General features: G+C 37.4%; 1 protein-coding gene across 1 annotated transcript in view; it reads left to right on the plus strand.

The window, feature by feature from the left end:
- ABCA12 (ATP binding cassette subfamily A member 12) overlaps positions 1 to 20,866 on the plus strand; it is a 185,427-nt gene that overhangs the window by 137,357 nt on the left and 27,204 nt on the right. The window contains exons 25-38 of the mRNA XM_047085001.1: positions 424 to 493; positions 582 to 716; positions 1,616 to 1,762; positions 2,690 to 2,876; positions 4,953 to 5,171; positions 6,604 to 6,800; positions 7,586 to 7,746; positions 9,108 to 9,344; positions 10,193 to 10,343; positions 13,131 to 13,383; positions 14,024 to 14,110; positions 14,909 to 15,002; positions 17,879 to 18,006; positions 20,022 to 20,109. Of these exons, the coding sequence (XP_046940957.1) occupies positions 424 to 493; positions 582 to 716; positions 1,616 to 1,762; positions 2,690 to 2,876; positions 4,953 to 5,171; positions 6,604 to 6,800; positions 7,586 to 7,746; positions 9,108 to 9,344; positions 10,193 to 10,343; positions 13,131 to 13,383; positions 14,024 to 14,110; positions 14,909 to 15,002; positions 17,879 to 18,006; positions 20,022 to 20,109 (2,154 nt within the window). The remainder of the gene's footprint in view (positions 1 to 423; positions 494 to 581; positions 717 to 1,615; positions 1,763 to 2,689; positions 2,877 to 4,952; positions 5,172 to 6,603; positions 6,801 to 7,585; positions 7,747 to 9,107; positions 9,345 to 10,192; positions 10,344 to 13,130; positions 13,384 to 14,023; positions 14,111 to 14,908; positions 15,003 to 17,878; positions 18,007 to 20,021; positions 20,110 to 20,866) is intronic.

Here is a 20,866-nt window from a genome sequence, read left to right on the forward strand (position 1 = left end):
TATATTTTAATTCATAGTACTTCTGTTACCTGTAATCAATTTATGAAGTAAAAACATCTTATGGCTTCTAACAGTTGATTTGATTTTAGTCTTAGCACTGCATTACCCTTTAATTACCTATCTTATAAATTGATGAGTAACATTTACTAAGTTTAGATACATATTTTGGGTTTTTGGCAAATAGTTTCCAAGTCATAATTTTCCTGATTTTGTTTTCCGCTATTCCCTCTTCTCTTCTTCAGAGGGGTAGTGTGCTTGGTACGGTACCTCTGGACCCGTACCAATGGGATCTCTCCATTTTTAAATACGCTTAGGGAGTTAGTGTCAATTTTATCTGTATAAGTGTCCAAAGTTTTAAGTATGTTTAGATCCCTCTTGCACAAAACTTGTAAGAACTATCATTGCTGTTTCATTTCTTCACAGAGCCTGCTGTCCCCAACAGCATTCAGTTATGCAAGTCAATACATTGCAAGATATGAGGAGCAAGGCATTGGTAGGCTCACTTCCTTTAAAACTAGAGTTTATCCTTCACAACTGCAGTACATCTCGCAGAAGAATAAATACATGTGTTTACTTTTTAGGTCTTCAGTGGGAAAATATGTACAGTTCCCCAGTTCAGGATGACACTACCTCCTTTGGTTGGCTCTGCTGTCTAATCCTAGCTGACTCTTTCATTTATTTCCTTATTGCTTGGTATGTCAGAAATGTGTTCCCAGGTATGAACATACTTCCTACAGATATATTTTGTATAGTTTTCATGCTTATAAATCAGCTACTATATATTTTTTAATATTTGATCTGCCATATATAGTCTCAAAAAAAAAAAAAGCCATACAAACTTAAAACTCCAAACTAACCAGAACTTTCCAGGACGAGATAGTGCACTGGTGAATTCCTTCTCTGATGTTCCTTTAAAGGGTGGAGTGTATCAAGAAGCATGGAATCCAGTCTTTCCAATTGGGCACATGAGACATGATAAAGCAAAACCAATTCTCCTAATTCTGAGGAGAATTTACCAAATTCTAATAGAAAACACTAGTTAGAGCCCCTATTTTAGTTCTCAGGTCATCATTACTTTTAACATGCTTGAGAGCTTTTCCATTCAGCCTTACTGATATTTGTGTATTTCCTGGTGTTGTAGAATAGAAGAGTATTCTTCCATTTGCATAAATTCCTATAAAAGACAAATGTGTAGAGACAGAAAGCAAATCAGTAATTGTCTAGAACTTGAGGTGGGACCAGGAGTTATCTGTACATGGACATAAGAACACTTGTTGAAGCTGTAGGAATAGTCTAATAATGCATGGGTTGTGGTGATGGTTGCACAACTTCAGGTATTTACTAAAATCATCTACCTCTACACTTATTATAATGAGCAGATTTTATGGCATGTAATTATACCTCAATGAAGTTATTTTTTAAAAAGAATAAAAGAGAGGCTATCTTTTTTTGCTTTACTTTGGAAACAGACTACGCTTTAATTTGATATAGATCAAAAAAAAAGAAAGAAAGAAAATACTTTCTGAACCATAGATAATGTTCTGTTGTTTAGCTTCTGATGCCTAATGTTAACAATCAGCTAATATTTATTCTTCCTAATACATTTTTATCACAGGTACCTATGGCATGGCAGCTCCGTGGTATTTTCCAGTCCTCCCTTCCTATTGGAAGGAGCGATTGGGATGTACAGACATGAAGCATGAGAAAAGCAATGGCCTTATGTTTACTAATATCATGATGCAGAACACCAACCCATCTGCCAGTAAGACAAGTAGGTCAACAACAAACATTATTATGACAGAAGTGATATAAAAATTTACATGACTAGTGATTTTAATTATGTTTTTCTAAATGGCAAAATTATCATCCTTTTAGTCATGGATGAATATGTCCACACATATGTGTTCAGACTCTTATGGAGATTAAATTGTGGCTTTTTCTGGGCTCATTAGCTCAGTTGGTTAGCATATGGCGCTAATTAGGCCAAGATTGTAGATCCCTTTGTGGTCCAGTTAGATTCACACAGAGAAAAATTTGTTCCTTGGCCACAGTCTACACCCCTAACTCCAGCCATCTGTCACTAGTCAAAAAGAGTAACCAAGTTACAAATACAGATAATTTAGCATAACCCATCACCAACGCTGAACAAACAGTTTAAAGCTCATGATTTACATTGGGTGAGTAGTGCCATCTTCATAAGGTAAGGATGACCAATATCCATGGTCTATGTGTGGTGCCTAAAGCAGATGTGGATAGTAATCAATAAACTGGATTCTATAACCACAGATCTGAACTGGCCTTGTCACCGTAAAATCACATCTTGTAGACATTTTTTTTTTTCCATTAGTTGGTATCATCCTGTCTGATCAGAGAACTTAGACTGCCTTTTAAATATTTGAGATCTGTTGAATCAAGGAGAATTCATTATTATGATAGCGTAGTCTAAGACTACCTGTTCTGACAGAGAGGTGTGATATGAGCCTTGGAGAATGTGGTTCCCCACCTCATTCATTCTTTAACCAAATGAGAAGGAGGCTGAAGGCTACAATAGATATTTTGTTTCCAGAGTTATTTTTACTTAGAGGCCTGTGTTGTTATAGTCTTCAGTTTTTAATTAAGGAAAAGCCTCTCTGTAGCTGCATTTTCCTTCTTTGTGAGCTTTATAATTCTTCTCTTGATTTCCCTTCAGGTCCTGAGTACATGTTCCCCTCCAACATTGAGCCTGAACCTAAGGATCTCACAGTTGGGGTTGCCCTTCATGGGGTCACAAAGATCTATGGCTCAAAAATTGCTGTTGATAACCTCAATCTGAACTTCTATGAAGGACATATTACTTCATTGCTGGGGCCCAATGGAGCCGGGAAAACTACTACGATGTATGTTACTTTTTAACACTTATTGTCCTGGAAGCCTATTACTTAATATTTCCTCATTTCTTTCATAAAGGATAAAGTTACTGCATCTCCGAGATAGATTAAGGTAGCTCATTTTGTTTACTATAAAATGGAGTCTAAGTCAGAGGTCCCAATCTGAGACCTCAAAAGGCCAGATCAGGCTGAACCAGTACTTCTTAAAAGTTATAATTCAGTGCCAATATTTACAAATGGAGAGGTTTTCTAATAAAAAGAAATATTCTTCACATTCCTTGGATAATAGGATGTTCTAGCAATACTGGGTCCACGGTCTAAGGTGGGGACAATTGGTTGGGTCTTACCGGTGACTGTTCTCTTAAAGGGGACATCTGCTTTCTGATTTATTCCTGTTCCTCACAAATCTGCACTGTCGCATATGCCCAGTCTGCTTCATTTATTTGCATTTCTATTCTGGCCCATGTATAATTTTGAGTTTACACACTTTGCTATAAACACACTCAGCCCCAGCTGCTCCTTGCCTTGATTCATGAAGAGAGAAATCACCAGCTATCAGATATAGATCAAAAGGGCCAGGAGTGGTACATGAGCTGTTCTTTCTCACTCATGATTTAACTGATGTGTCCAAAAGGAGAAGAGACTCAAATGTTTTTAAAGTGACATCCTTTTGAATTTTTTTTTGTGACTCACCTCCAGTGCTCCACATTCTTGGCTGGAAGTCAATGCTAAGCTGCTGTTTCTCTTTAGCTCTTACTTGAAAAAAGTGTCAGTTGCTGGATATCCTATTTAGTATTATCATAAGTAAGCTCAGTGACTGCCAAAATATATTCAAATTAATTTTTCTTTTACAAATAAAAGGGGACAAAGTAAGGTCATGAAATGAGGGAACATGCAGCTACTCTTATTTATATGGCCTGCTTAAATTCAAAGTTGGCTTTCTAGTGAAAACATAGTGATTTAGTGCTTAAAAGCAGGTTTCTAATAGGCAATAAGAGACCAGCGAAGAAAAGAGAAGAAGGTTTTTTGAAGAAGCTGTAATTTTAGCTGAGAAAGTCCTAATTTTATTCTTCTGAATATGAAGAATGAGTTGTTTATATTTCAAGGTGTTTTTATGGGAAGAATTGCATATATTATTGATTCCCTATTAAATCCACAATAGTCATTTAGGGTTCATTATATACAAGGTACAAGGTACTAGTTAGGTACTAGAGACAGTGGTGGAAAAATGGATCCTTTGCATGACCTCATGGAGCTTACATGTTACTGGAGAAGATGGATATTAAGTAATTGCTCAGTTTATTAACCATCTGAAAAATGATAAGCAATTGTCTAGTAAGATAGAGAATAATCACAGTGTAGAGAAAGGGACTGAAAGTGACCAATGTTCACATGGGAAGGAGAGTGGTGTGGTCAGGAGCAAGTGGTGGTGTGGCTTGCACTGTGGTGTGGCTGGGAAAATGGGACATGTGGGCAGAGGTTGAAAACAGAGATAGGAGGAGGATGCAAACACAGCTTGTGGATTCTAGGCTTGTGCAACCAGTATTTGGATTCATCGTATGGTGAAAGAGGAACATCAGTGGGGGCACAGAGTTGAGGGCAAAGATCCTGAGTTAAATTTTAAACATGTTGAGTTTGAGGGTCCTGTAAGATGTCTTATGGAGAAGTGATACTGTCTTCTGGATATACAGTGCAAATCTGGATCTGAGTGGTGAGGTCTGGGCTAAAGATATAAATTTGAGACTCCATGACTCATAGATACCATCTGATGCCAGGGAGGTGCATGAGTTTGCTCAAGGAGAGAGCATACTTGGCAATTAAAGTATGTGACCATTTTTGTCATTACTACGGCCACCACCCCTCCCCATCACTGTCACTGTGTAGTGTTTATGTAACACTCTAAATAATTAAAAGCTTAAAAGTCACTCAATGTTTGTTCCCATGTAATACCATTTTATTTTATAGCTTGGTCTTACCTGAGGAGATACACTGTAATACTGTTTGCTAATGAATGAGATATATTTAGTTCTAAAATCTAACTTAAATGCTTGGTTGATACCTAATTTATCATTTCTTCATTTTCAGCTCCATGTTGACTGGGCTTTTTGGGGCTTCAGCAGGCACCATCTTTGTTTATGGAAAAGATACCAAAACAGACCTACACACGGTACGGAAGAGCATGGGGGTCTGCATGCAGCACGACGTCTTGTTTAGTTATCTCACTACCAAGGAACACTTACTCCTGTATGGCTCCATCAAAGTTCCTCACTGGACTAAAAAGCAGCTGCATGAGGAAGTGAAAAGGTCAGTATAGTGACAATCAGGACATGCACTGGTAACGCCTCTCAAAAAGACATCAAGCTATGGTAATGATAATGCCTGTAGGAAACATTTGGTCACAAAAGAATTGGTTTTAGTTTTTCTACTTTTCCAGTATTGTATATATTTTATGTCGTCATCATCACGAGCCAATTATTGTACTGAAACTGTTTAACTTTCTTCATCTCGGGCTACCATATTGCCCCAAATCCTCTGTTTCTAATGGCTACAACATCAGGCCAAGCCTACTAACTGGACACCTACCTTCTCCTCTCCCTTATACAGTTTATCCTTCAAAGAGCAGCCTGGGTGACCTTTTTAAAAGACAAATCAGGGGATGCTGGGGTGGCTCAATCAGTTGAGTGACCAACTTCAGCTCAGATCATGACATTGTGGTTTGTGAGTTCAAGCCCTGCATCGGGATCTGCACTGACAGTGTGGAGGCTGCTTGGGATTCTCTTTATTCTCTCTCTCTGCCCCTCCCCACTCATGCTTCTCATGCTTTTCTCTCTCTCTCTCTCTCGATCTCTCTCTCTCTAAAAATAAGTAAATAAACTAAAAAAAAAAAAAAGACAAATCAGACCATGTAACTCCAGGGTTCAAAGCCCTTTATGGCATCCCACCACATTCAGTGTTGAACTCAGTAGAGGCCAAGAGACCCTACAAGACTTGCCCCCATCTCACTTCTGATGTCATTTCCTTCTAGTTTTCCTCCATTCACTGTACTCTAGACACTGCCTAAGTCACACATTGGCTTATACTCCCGCCACAGGGCTTCTCACTTATTGTTTCCTCTACTTAGAGCAGCCTTCCCCAGACAGCTGTTTGACCCACTCCTCCATTTTCCTAGTCTCTGATCAAATATCACCTTCTCTGAGGGGATGACTGTGTATATATATATACATATATATATATATGCTTAAAATAGCATGCCCCAGGCACTCCTTATCTCATGTACCCTGCTTTATGTATTTTTTATTGTACTTGTTACCACCTGGTGAATTATAAACATACTTGGGAATATGTTTATTGACCGAATTTTATCTGCATCCTTCCCAATACATACACATACTAGATAGAACCTAATCTCCTTATGGGTAGAAATATTGTCTTCTCACTACTTTCCTCCAGTAGCTTAAACACAAAACAGGCAGGCCTTCCCTAAGTATTTTTCAATGAACAAATAAAAAAATGAGCCATGTATTCCCTTGTGTTGTTTTCTGGGTATCAATTTTGAACCTCCAACTAGACGATAAACAATAAAAAAACGTATCATGAATCCTTAATAGTGTATTGTACCTTGCTGAGCACATAATAGTTGCTTAGTAAACACCTATTACTTAAAGTACTTAATGTATTTTTTCAGTATTCAAATATTTTCTCTGTCAAAAATAACCACCATACATTATTTTTGAAGGACGTTAAAAGATACTGGACTATACAGCCATCGTCATAAGAGAGTTGGCACTTTGTCAGGAGGAATGAAGAGGAAGCTATCCATATCTATAGCTCTTATTGGTGGATCACGGGTGGTCATTTTGGATGAACCATCCACTGGAGTTGACCCATGTTCTCGCCGAAGTATATGGGATGTTATATCCAAGAACAAAACTGGTATGAGGACCTTCTTATAACTTGTCCACCCAGCGGTCATAACTTTGTCCTCTGGGATGCTTGCAACCAAGCCTACACCTTTTCTGTTTAGAAGCCCTGTTAAAAGTCTCAGATGGAGTCTTCCCCTTCCCAAAGTCTTCTCTTCCCGCCATTAAATTTCTGGGTTTATTAGTTAATATCCCTGTAGTGCCCCCTGTGAGTTGAGTTCACTGGCCTTTTTGAGAGCATGCAAAAAGATAGAAGTCCCAAATTCTGCCTACAGGAGCTTAGAATCTAATTAGAGATATCAAACATACACAAACGAAAATAAACTGAAAACAGACTAAACAAGTGCTAACAGGATGTGAAGCAAAGAAGCAATCAGAGTGGAGTGGATTAATCAGAGAGGAATATTCAAAAAGTCTTGAAAATTATTGCTTCTTCATAGTGAAAAAAGTGGGGGAGAGAGACAGGCAAAGAGAGAAAGAATGGAAATGAAGACAAAGGAGCAAACTAAGGAAGGAGTTGCTAACGCGTGCCTCTGACTGATGGACATTCAGCCATACAGCAAAGGCAATGCCTTTTCACTGCCGACTTATGAGAAAAGAGCCCTGTATATTTAGCAACACCCCTTCCAAATTTCTCCTTGTTTATTTTGAAAGCTCCTTCTGGTCAGTTTTTCAGTTAGCTCATAAAACGTGCTTCATCTCCTCATAAATCACAGGATTTACTCGTGCTAACTCTGTATATCTCAGGAGCTGTGTCTTCATTTTTCATTCTCGGTTGTTCTTCTCTGTATTTTTAAGCCAGAACAATCATTCTGTCCACGCACCACTTGGACGAAGCTGAAGTGCTGAGTGACCGCATAGCCTTCCTGGAGCAGGGCGGGCTGCGCTGCTGTGGGTCACCATTTTACCTCAAGGAAGCGTTTGGGGACGGCTATCACCTCACGCTCACTAAGAAAAAGGTTTGTAAGAGAGAAAGTGTACCTCATGACAGGGGCATGAATTACTATTTTTTGTGAAATGGAGGCAGAATCTCTCCAATTTTATTAACTGCTAAAATTCATCATTAATATGTTAGTTTCACACTTCTCAAACCCATGGAAGCATCGGAACACCCAAAGACCTTGATTAGACCCACATTTCTGGCCTCACCCCAAGAGTCTCTGATTCAGTAGGTCTAGGATGGGGTTCTAGAACTGACTACCTTTATAACAAGGGTCCACATGATGTGGATGCCACTGGTCCAGGATCACACAGAGAACCGGGATACTTGGTCAAAAAGGATCTACATCCTAAGTTTGCTCATATGGAGGATCAGCCTTTTAGTTTCCATAGCATTTTAGCCTGTAAGGCTAAAAATTAGATTTTTTGCATTAAAGCAAATAAAGAGAATATGTAGTTGTGTACTCACTTTCTGATCAGTACCCCTCAAGTGGCAGTGTAAAGACTAACTCAGGCCAAAGGTGCTTTTACATCTTTGAAGGACAGCAGTGGCGATTAAGGATCCCTGGACCACCTAAAATATCATATGATTACCAATTCTGTGCAAGATGTGTATGCTGTTAGGTAGGCTTTGACTACCACCATTTATTTTACATCTGATCATCCTAATGTGACTTCCAAATGAAAAGCAATGTATTGTTGTATTCATTAATTCATTAAGAAATGTATGTATTAGATATGTAATATTAGGTATATAATACCTGAGATTACAGAACTGATGATATTAACATCTCTACCCTCGTGGAGTTTATATTCTGATAGAGTATGGGGGATTCGATGATAGTGTTGTTAAGTGTGTTATTAAGTCTCTTAGCAGGTGGCGAATGCTAAGGTAGAAATAAAGCACAGGAGGGGGAATGGGAATGCTGAGCAGTGCCATTTTAAGTAGGGTAGGAAGAGAAGGGGCTCTGAGAATATGACAGTTGAGCCAAGAGTTGGGACTTGGGAGAGAAGGAGCCATGTCACTATCTCAGGGCAAAAGAACAACTATTGGGAAGGCCCTGAGGAGGGTGTGCCTGAGTTCGAAACACTCTGACAACACAGAGAGGCTGCTGTGGCTGGAGCAGAGCAGGTAAGAGCGAGGTAGTCGGCAGGGAGGCTAAAGAAGGGACAGAGGGAGGCGGGAGAATGGAGCCAATAAAATAGTGACTTATAGACCACGCTAGGGACCCCTGTGGGACAGGAAACACCAGAGGAGGGATGGGTCATCTGACTCAGGTCTGAATGTCTTGAAAGAATCTCACCACCCTCTGATTAGGGCCCTTGGGCATCAGTACAGTGTAAAGACGAAGGAGTGTTCAACTTCTGTTTTTGTATCTAGACTCCAAATCTAAGTGCAAATACAACATGCGACACAATGGCTGTGACAGCAATGATCCGATCACACCTCCCTGAAGCCTACCTCAAGGAGGACATCGGCGGAGAGCTTGTGTATGTGCTTCCTCCATTTAGCACCAAAGTCTCAGGGGCCTATCTGTCACTCCTGAGGGCACTGGACAATGGCATGGGTGACCTCAACATCGGGTGCTACGGCATTTCAGACACCACCGTGGAAGAGGTACATTTCTTTTTTTCTTAAGGCTGAAAAAGAAAAGGCTGTTCCCTTAAATATACACAGTTCTTTAAAAAGAGAAAATATTTTAAAATAAACATTTTACAAAATCAGAAAATCTTAAAACTATCTCAATACCATTTTTATGTAAGACTGACTTTTGAAAACAGACCTGTCTCTCTGCCCCTCCCCCGTTCATGCTCTGTCTCTCTCTGTCCCAAAAATAAATAAACGTTGAAAAAAAAAATTTAAAAAAAAAAAAAGGGGGGGCGCCTGGGTGGCGCAGTCGGTTAAGCGTCCGACTTCAGCCAGGTCACGATCTCGCGGTCCGTGAGTTCGAGCCCCGCGTCAGGCTCTGGGCTGATGGCTCAGAGCCTGGAGCCTGTTTCCAATTCTGTGTCTCCCTCTCTCTCTGCCCCTCCCCCGTTCATGCTCTGTCTCTCTCTGTCCCAAAAATAAATAAACGTTGAAAAAAAAAATTAAAAAAAAAAAAAAAAACAGACCTGTTTTCTACCCAATTAGAGAACATGTATCTTTTACATACCGAAATGTTTACTTAGAGGAATGAAGGGGATGAGTGAAATCGGGGAATGGGTGGGTGGTTAAGAGATATAAACCTCCAGATATAAAATAAATAAGTCAGGGAGATGAAAAGTACAGCATAGGGAATATAGTCAATAATATTATAATAACATATGGTAAAAAAAAATGTTCATTTAAAGTCACTATAAAAATATTTGCTTACGATCACACTTGTCTCAATGTGATAAAAATTTAAAATCAAAATTGAGCTTAGAGACTAGAAAGGGCATGCATGTTTTATGTTAATGAAGTTTTCTGGCTTCTCTTTCTAGGTCTTTCTGAATTTGACTAAAGAGTCACAAAAAGATAGAGATATGAGTCTTGAGCACTTAACACAAAAGAAAATTGGAAATTCCAGTACCAACGGCATCTCAACTCCCGACGATTTATCTGTGAGCAGCAGCAGTTTCACAGACAGAGATGGTATAAATCTAATGTGTATATTTTGCTTAATTCCAATAAATGACATAAATGAGAAAAATCATAGGACAAAATTCAGCTTCAGATTTTCTTTCTAAATTCAGAATAAAGAAGGACACCTGGGTGGCTCAGTCGGTTAAGCATCCGACTTCGGCTCAGGTCATGATCTCACGGCTTGTGGGTTTGAGCCCCGCGTCGGGCTCTGTGCTGACAGCTCAGAGCCTGAAGCCTGCTTCAGATTCTGTGTGTCCCACTCTTTCTGCCCCTCCCCTGCTTGTGCTTACGTCTCTCTTTCTCTCTCTCTCAAAAAAATAAAATAAACATTAAAAAAATAAATTCAGAATAAAAAAGTAAGCTTTATTTTTTTAATCTCCCAAGTATTTATTAAACAAAATCAAGTTCTCTATTTCAAAAATGTATTGAAGAACGTGAAAGAACTTCCTCATTAGCGTGGTGGTATGTATTCCTTACACCCACAAGAAGTCATTTTTTTTAATGAGTATTTTTTTTAATTAATTAATTTATTTTGAGAGAGAGAGTGCGAGCAGGAGATGGGCAGAGAAAGGGGAAGAGAGAGAATCCCAAGCAGGCTCCATATTGTCAGTGCAGAGCGCAAAGTGGGACTCGATATCACGAACAGTGAGAACATGACCTGAGCTGAAATCAAAAGTTGGATACTGATGGAGCCACCCAGTCGCCTCCCTGGCAGTTGTTTTTAACATGTAATTTACTACAGTTTCAGATTTGTGTTTAACAAATTAAAATCCTTCCTGTAATTGGTGCTGTCCAACAATGGACAAAGTTACCTTGCAAGGTAGCTGACTCACTAACAGACATATTCAGCAGAAGAGTCATCAAAAAAAAAAAAAATGCTAAAAAAAGAGGCATCATTCTTTATGGGACCTTATTGGAAAATATGTCTAATCTTCCCCTTCTGTGAACAATTCAGGCTCTGAGAAAATGCTTTTGGGGGGAGGGTTTCAGATTTGATGAAGTTGGACTCAGTACCTAAGAACCTATAGTGATAGGTTGTCCCCCTCAATTCTTCACACAAGATACATTTCAGAAATCGTGTTTCTTGATAGGACTTTGAGGAATTGGGCTCCTTTGAAAATAACTTTTCTCCTCTCTTATTCTTTTTCTGACAGTTAATTTATGCCTTTGGAAACACTATTTACTTAAGGAAGCAGATAGTAAAATGATATATAAATTATGGAATAGTCATTTCAACAGTTTGCTTAACTTGGAAAAAATCTCTAGGAACAGAACTTTTAATTAAACATTTGCCTGACTCTAAAATTTAGAGAAGATCTTCTCTGATGTTTGCATAGTTCTGGAACTTGGGAGTCTCATTTGTCCTCTGCCATATTCCTCATTTATCATCTTTTGGGGAGTATAATTGTCAAGCCCATGGCATTGAGGACTTTGATTAGAAAGTGGTCATCTGCTTCAGGAAGTAAATGTTATGTATTTGCCTCTGCATTTGTCTCATAATTTGAAACTACTCTTCAGTCAAAATGTTTCCCTCATTGACATTATCTTTTAGAAAGCACATTTGCTCCATTTGATACACCTGTAACTCATCCACATGTAATTTCTCAAGAAACAGAAAAGCATACTAATTAACTTAAAATATTCAGCTCCTTCCACAATTCCCCTTTGCAGAGATATGAGTTTGCATTTAAACTTGTTCACTCTGTTTAATTGGAATTCATTTTAAATTAAGCAGCTTTGTATTTTTCCTTATCAGCTAAATGAAGATCATGATTTTTTGTGCTGCATAATTTGTGATGGAGAATTAAAAATATCCACAGAGTTGACGGTCATCTTATCACATGTAGAGGAGTGCTTGGCGTCAGGCCCTTGGAGAGAATGTTATATTTTTAGAGGGGGCTGTGGAATTATCAGTTGTAAGAGCACAGTTGAGGGGACAACAGTTTATGGCCTCTACAGCTGCTCTTAATTCATTATCAGAAACCATGGAATTTTTCTCCACACCTGAAGAACATTTCAGGGGTGGGAGATGGGGGTTGTAAACATCTTTTTCCAATGAGTTCTTTTTTGTGACACTAGTGGTAAAAATGGAGTTTTGAAATGGCAGATATAATCAGTCCAGATTTCTAAAGAGAAGGTAATGAATATTTGAACTAGAATCATACTTTTGAAGAGAACGTTTCCCTTTTCCCAAGTTTAAGGTGAATTCATTGGACCTCACATTGGAATGCAAGCCAATAAACTCACAATCACTAAATTACCCACAGTAGGAGTGAGTTTTTAGACGAGGCAGCTGTTTTGGCTTCTGCTTATCTTTTTTTAAAACTGAAGTTATACATTGTATTAGTTTATGTCATATGAGTTTTAGGTGTCGGTTTCTGGGTTTCTGTTTATCTTATTGGAATTCAGTCTCTTGATAGAAGCTACCTTTTGAGTCTTAGTATAATTAGCAGTACATACCGAGAAAACATTGTGACTTTGGAGATTAGGGACACTATTCATTTATAAAATTGTAAATATCTCACTTTGACATGTAAAACTACTATGGGTGTAACTAATCTTTTAGTGTATAGTGATTTGTAATTCACAAAGCTTTTTTACATATGGTTCTATGACATGGAGAGGCTCAGGCCCAAGGTTGAAAAAGAGCTGAACCTCAAATCAGAACCTTCGAAATATAAGCTTTTCATATCACATCACATTATACCATCCATCCATGATTTTTGAAGTGACTCTATTACTTGATTTATCAGGATTACCCAGAACCATATCAAATCTCTCTCTCTCTCTAATCAGACAAAATCCTGACAAAAGGTGAAAGGTTGAATGGTTTTGATCTGTTACTGAAGAAGATCATGGCGATACTCATTAAGAGGTTCCACCATACCCGCAGAAACTGGAAAGGTCTCATTGCTCAGGTTATTCTCCCCATCGTCTTTGTAACCACTGCCATGGGCCTTGGCACACTGAGAAATTCCAGCAACAGTTATCCAGAGATCCAGATCTCCCCATCTCTCTACGGTACCTCTGAACAGACAGCCTTCTATGCGTAAGTTTCCTTCTTCCAAAATGTTTCCCCAGTGCCTGCGGAGGCCTCAGTGTACCTCAGTGAATGCATGAAATGCTGAAGAATAAAGAATTATGAGGCGCTGTACCTGATTCTGCCAAAGGAATGGACAACTTTATTTATAGCAACATGACACTTCTATTGCCAACAGATAACTTTAAGAGTTTTTGTGTTTGTCTAAAAATAAAGTTATAGTATGTATTTTTAATGCCTAGACTTTCATCGAGAAAGCCTGGTTAGGTGTGGCTTCCCAATCTGTTGTTATATAGAGCAAATAACTTTTTTTTTCAGCCTCACAAATATTGGATAGTAATTTTTTTCAGCCTCACAAATATTGGATAGTAATGTTAAGAACCCTGTATAATATAATATTACATATATACAATAGGTGATCACTAAATGCATATGATGATTAGGAGAATAACAAGGCAGCCAAATAGAGCCGTGTGCTTATTTTTTTCCCATGATACTTTTTTTCCCCCTGCTACTGAGTCTTTCTTGGATTTTTAAGAAAACTGTCCTTTGGACAGCATATTTTATTTTCCAAATTATTCATAAGCATGACTTTAATATGGAAGACTAGTGGAGTATCAAGGATTTGTTTCTATCCTTTATATCATAGGAATTCTCACCCAAGCACAAAAGCTCTGGTCTCAGCAATGTGGAGTTTCCCTGGCATCGACAATATGTGTTTGAACATCAGTGATCCGTAAGTGGTTCTTGTTTTTTTTTTTTGCTTTTTTGTTTTTGACACTCAAGTTGTGTGCGTACATGTGCATGCATGTGTATGCGCACACACACGCACGTGTGTGTGTGTGTGTGTATACAAGTGGGTGTGTGTTGTATGCTGGAGAAGGGCAGCAGCCTGAGAGAAATCTGTATTTAACAGATTTTAGTTCATTCCGTAGCTATGTTATGCTGTAACAGTGAACATTAGGTGCTTTCTAACCTAAAAAGTTTCTTCCTGTGCATATTTTTGTTTAACAAACAACCCTGTGAATTATTAATCCATTTTTAAGATGAAGAAACTGAGACTCATATGGACTGAGATACTTGTCTAAAAATATCTAGACAGTAAGTCGTGCAGCTAAAGCTGGGATGCAAGTCTTCTGACTCTGTTTTTGCACTAGGTAGTATTGCTTATTCAAAATTCCAAGATAATACACAACGCATGTAAACCTGACATTGGTATATTCTTTTGCTAAGGTTGGAGAACAGGATGAACGAGCAGAGAAGAAAGGGGTCAAAAAGCCCCATCCTGCCTCATTAAGACAATTCAATGAGCTTTGGTTTCAACACTGTTCAATCAATAAGTGCTGTCTCTAATCCCTCACAAAATGTCAAATCACTTGAAAATGGTAGTGTAATGTATATTTGAGTTATGAAAAACCAGTAAACTGTACCTAAGACTATACATCTGAATTTAATACCCAATACTCGCTTATATACTCATACATAAATATGAGAACACACACATACCTCGCTTTAATATCATTTTTACTTGCAGAAGGTGCTTAACGAGAGGCAGTCTAGGAAAATGGAACACCAGTGGGGAGCCGATCACTAATTTTGGTGTTTGCTCCTGTTCAGAAAATATCCAGGTAAGATGGAATTTCATTTCAGTGAAGTAGGAGAAAGAAAGGAATAAATATTGAAACTTGAAAGATCTATCCAGGTTGCCAAAGAGTCAGTATAATTGCATTTTATGGAAGCTAGTAGCTCAGAGATGTGGAGCGGGGCAGCTCAAAAATATTGCCTTTGAACTTCAGGTCACTGTTTTAAATCCATCTCAGAACAAATTTCCAAAGGCAGGTAATTCGACGACAGTCTTTGTGGAAACCGACTAAAAATAAAATTTTGGTCTCAGTTCAGTTCTAACCGGAAAGCTCTATGTTTCAGACAACAAAGCCAACCATAACTGCCATATCTAAAAACACAGTGAGACTGTTTGGTGGTTAGCTGGCAAGTCAGTAATGTGTAAATCCAGAACAGAACTCCACTTCTAAGGAGCACCTCCAGCCTGCAAGAAAAACCCATGTCCTGAAAGAAACAGAAAAGATTATCCAACCATCCCTTACCCCGTCTGTATTTTATAGATACACACCTTCCTTTTCTAAGCCTGTCAATTCAACATACTTTTAAGAAAACCAAATTCGCTGGGGAAATGAAACATTGTGGAAGAGAAGAAGTCACTGTTCATTTCTGAGAGTGACTATGTTGTCAACTTACTTTCCCATAGGAATGGAATCCAGCAATGTTTTAATAGTGTCACGTGATTCAACCCTACATTGTTTGTACAATATTTTAGAATGAAACTTTTTCTGTAAACACAACCTATTTTTGTGTTTGCATGCAAGAGAGTTACTAACAATAAGAGCTGGGATCCCCCCACAAGCATCTTTTGGAATCCTTGCATATTTCAATATCAGTCTTACCCAGTACTCAAAGAGTACTTGTAATCAACTAGTACATGTAATCTAGTTAATTTCTGAAAATTCCTCATGTATTTTCTTTAGTTCACAGTAAGAGTCAACTAACTTAGTATTTAAAATTGGAATACGGATAAATTTCATTAATCAAAGGAAAAGAGAGAGAGAGAGAGTCAAAGCAAGAAAGAGACTTTTTAATTATAGAACAATCTGATGGTTACCAGAGGGGGTGGGGTGGGGGGGATGGGTGAAATAGATTGGAAATTAAGGAGTGCACTTGTGATGAGCACAGGGTGGTGTATGGAACTGTCGAATCACTATATTGTACACTGAAACTATTATAACACTGTATTTTAACTAACTGGAATTCAAATAGAAACTTAAAAAAATAAAAATAAATAAATCACCAAATACATATATGTATTATATATAAATATTTTATATGTATAAATGTACAGTATATATATATATATATATATATAAAATGTGTGACAGTACCTACAAATACTGAAGATATATGATCCTATGGGATCAGCAATTCCATTTCTATTATATACCCATCAGAAGTGTGAATACGTTCACCAAGAGGCATATACTAGAATATTCATAGCAATACTATTTGTAATAGCTACTCAGATTCCCACCAACAGTAGAGTGGATAAATCAAATGTAATCTGTCTTCACGCTGGAATTCTGTATACAGCAAAATGAGAATGATTAATCTACAACTACACACATCAAATGGAGGATTCTCACAAATGAATGATGAGTGGAAAAAGCCAAATACAAGAGAATATATATAATACAATTCCATTTATATAAAGTACAAAAACATGCAAAATTCTTCTGTGCTTGTTACTTTGGGAGTGGTAGTTGTTCTGTTTCCTGATCTGGTTTCTGGTTACATGGTTGTGTTCAGTTTGTCAAAATGTATCAAGCAGTGTACTTATATGTGCTTTTCTGTACATACAATTCAACAAAAGATGAAAGCTAAAAAACTACATTGCATACATAAGTGTGTCTCTAATTATTTGCGGAACAAGTGGCGTTCTAGAAATGTGATCTTCAAGTTGATCCGACCTGATATAAGGTGAAAGTCAGCATTTATTTTTTAGAGCAATCTGCACCTCGATGTTCTCAGGGTACACTTGTGGTCCAAGCCTCAGGCTCTGGGACATCGTGTGAAGGGATGGAAGGAAAAATTGGAAAAGTGCTAGGCTTCTCTGGCTTTATGTCAGAGAAGCATGGGAAGATTCAATGGAAAGTAAGTGGTCAGGAAGTGCAGAAAGCTAATACACATGCAAGTAAGTGGTTAAAACTAAGCTCTGAGGTTAGTTAATAGTGATGTACCAATACATTTAATTTTGACAAATGTATGATGATAGTAATTTAAGATGCTAACAATGGGGAAAACTGGGTGAAGGGTGTACAGAGACTTTCTGTATTAAATTTTAAATATATCTATGTGTGTCTATACACATATATAAGCACATTTGCAATATATATAAACTTTATTTTGGAATAATTTTACATTTACATATGTAAAGATTAGATTTAGATTTATTTAAAATTAAGTTATGTAGATTTAGATATATGTAAACTTGAACTTCTATACGAAGGTTTGTACCTTAAAAACAATACAACACACACTTTCATCCACTGCTGTCACCTGAGAACTTATGTCTGTCTGTTAATGTTTTCTTTTCAATTCAGAGCAAATGTTTTTTTACTTTCCTGTAAATCATTGAGTGAATTTTAAGTCATCTTAGAGTTTAATCAAATTTGTCAGTATAGTGAAAAGAAAATCACACGTTGGTTAACTTGTATTCTTTTTGGCTTCAAGTGAGTTGTAAACCTATGCATGTGCTCCACTATTTGGTCTAATTTCTTGGCATGGTAAGATGTCTTCCTCTTCAAAGCTCTTCAGAGTCAGAAGACGGTCTTATCAGACTCTACCTGTTGCAATAATAGACAAATCATGAGACCAAACCTTCTTGACATTGTCTATTTGATTTGCAAAGAACTTAATTTTTAACTTTATTTTTCAGGAGTGTCCTAAATTTAATTATTCTCCACCTCATAGAAGAACTTACTCTTCTCAAATAATTTACAACCTCACTGGACACCGCTTGGAAAATTATCTAATATCAACTGCTAATGAGTTTATGCAAAAAAGGTAAAAATACTCTGTTTATAACATTTAATTTAGCATATCTTGCTTTCAAATTTTAATGGTAACTGCTTCTTGAACTTGAGACAGTACATGAAAATTTCTATTGATTATTTACCCGGTTAAAGTCTCTATTTTATCTAATCTTATGTATTAAACCTTTAAAAAATTTTTTCAGTTCCCTCAAATTAAGACTCATTTGAGGAAATTGAAAAGCTTTGTTTTTTAACAAAAGCGTATTGTTAAACTTGTACATTTTTGTTTCCCTTGAAGCAATAACGTTATTGACTAGATTATGCCAATTTGGAGAGTTTTAAGGCATAGTTTTAGATGACAATTGGCCTTATTTACAATATGAATATCTCAGATTTAGATTATGATATCTGTGTGTGGATAAAATGTGTCCATATGTGACAAGGCCACAGGCCTTGTACCTCAGCCACCTAAACATTTGCTATGGATGTAAGGTTGGTAAACTTCTATTTGGGATACTGTGGATGGACCTGGAAGACACTATGCTAAGTGAAATAAGCCAGACACAGAAAGGCAAATACTGCATGATCCCGCCTGTATGTGGGATCTGAAATAGTCAACTCACAGAAGCAGAGAGTAGAATGGTGGTTGCCAGGGTCTGGGGATCGGGGGGACATGGGGAAATGTTGGTCAAGGGCTACAAAGTTTCAGTCATGCAAGAGATTCTGGAGAGCTAATCTACAGCAATGTGACTGTAGTTAACAATACAGTATTGTAGACTTGAAATGTGCTAAAAGGATAGATCTTCAGAGTTGTCACTACACACACCCCCCCCACACACACACGTGCATGCATGCTCATACAAAAAGAAAACGGTAACTATATGAGGTGATGATATTTTAATCAGCTTGATTGTGGTGATTACTTCACGGTGTATACACATATCAAACCATCAAGTTGTACAACCGAATATATACAATTTTTATTTGTCAGTTGTACCTCAGATAAAGTTGGGGCATGGGGAGTTGGTCATCTTGTAATAGCTATATAGTTTTCTCCTTTCCTTCATCTCTTCCCTCTTTTATTTCTCAATGTACGTAACTGACTGATGTTCACTGTAAAATAATTACAAACTACATATACGCAGAAAGAAAAAGGAATCTCTCTATATCCACGTATAACCACTATTGATTGTATATCCTCCAGACATTTTCTAGACATAGATATCTGTAAATATTTTCAATTATAAACATTATTATTATAAGCAGCCATTTTATTATAAACAAACATTTCTAAAACCTTCTTTTTAAAAAATAAGGAATATACTGCCATGTTCTTTGTGTGTCAAAAGTATAGCTCTGTAGATCACATTTAGGATGATAGTCACAAGATTAGTCTAGTGTGACTAATTTATTTAACTCAACCATATTTAACTCAACCATAATTTGAGATATTTAAACTAATCTGTTCTTAAAATTGCTGCTTGGTTTTTTAAGTCCACTTTTTATTTTCAAGAGACTATGAACTGACAAGCACCAGGCAATTATATAGGCACGATTCACCTTCAAATACCCAGGAAGAGAAAAAGTATATCACCAGGGGACAAACCAGGGGGGAAAGTTTGGAGAATAAAAGAAATGAAGCCATTTGAAAAAAGATGAGAACTGATCTAATATCACCTTAGTGATAAATTACTTCTTTAAAAAGGAATTTTAAGGGCAAAAATACTATAATTTTTGAGATGGTGCATGATCCAGGTAAGTTGGCAGAATTGGTTAGATTATATATCACTTATTTTCAGAATGATTAGTCCACATTTGCAATTGCTTAAAATGACTTTTTACTTCTAGTTACAGTGTATACCTTAGACTAAAATATAATAAAAGATCAATAAAAAAGTAAAATATTTGTCAGGCAGTATTTATTTCATTGTATAAATGTGTTCCTAATGGAAAGAAAACATTGAGCCTTTAGTTAAACATTTTAGATCTATTTATAAATGTTTTCTCCATTAAAACAAATATAAGTTTTGTTATTCTTATATATAGGTATGGAGGTTGGAGTTTTGGGTTGCCTTTGACTAAAGACCTTCGTTTTGATATAACAGCAGTTCCTGCCAATAGAACACTTGCTAAGGTAAATTATGACCTTCCCTCTGGGATATCATACAAATGAGAATGTGAACTTGAAATGCTCAAGCATTTTGATGAAGTAAAAATAAAACATGAGTGCAATCAATTTGAGAAGCATTTGGCATAATGCTTTCCCCATAGCACTGGGGTTCCAGTCCTGTGTATTTACCCCAGGGAAACTTGGATACACAAGTACCGGGATACACATACAAAATAGTGTTTCTTACATTAGCTAAAACAGAACCCCAAATGTCCGTATACAGCAGAATAAATGAATTGTTGTATCATTCAGTAGAACTTTCAGGAGGTGCCTGGGTGGCTCAGTCGGTTAAGCATCCAACTTTTGGTTTCAGCTCAGGTCATGGTCTCATGGTTTCTGAGTTTGAGCCCTGCATCGGGCGCCATGCTGACAGCTCGAACCTTCTTGGGATACTCTCTCTCTCCCTCTCTTTCTCTGCTCCTCCCCCGTTTGTTCTTTCTCTCTCTCTCTCTCAAAAAACAAACAAAACAAAAAAACAAAAAACAAAGAATTTTCAGCAGTGAAATGAGCTTAGTTCCATAAGTAGGTAAATATCCCAAACATTATTAATAAGCAAAAGAACACTTAACTATCACTGCATTTACTATAAACTTTAAGAGTAGGCAAAACTCGGGGCTCCTGGGTGGCGCAGTCAGTTAAGTGTCCGACTTCAGCTCAGGTCATGATCTCACGATTTACAAGTTCGAGTCCTGCATTGGGCTCTGTGCTGACAGCTCAGAAC

Source organism: Lynx rufus, unplaced genomic scaffold, assembly GCF_022079265.1.
Source record: "Lynx rufus isolate CCGP_SWC_20201006 ecotype Redwood Valley unplaced genomic scaffold, mLynRuf1.p SCAF_2, whole genome shotgun sequence".
NCBI lineage: Eukaryota > Metazoa > Chordata > Mammalia > Carnivora > Felidae > Lynx > Lynx rufus.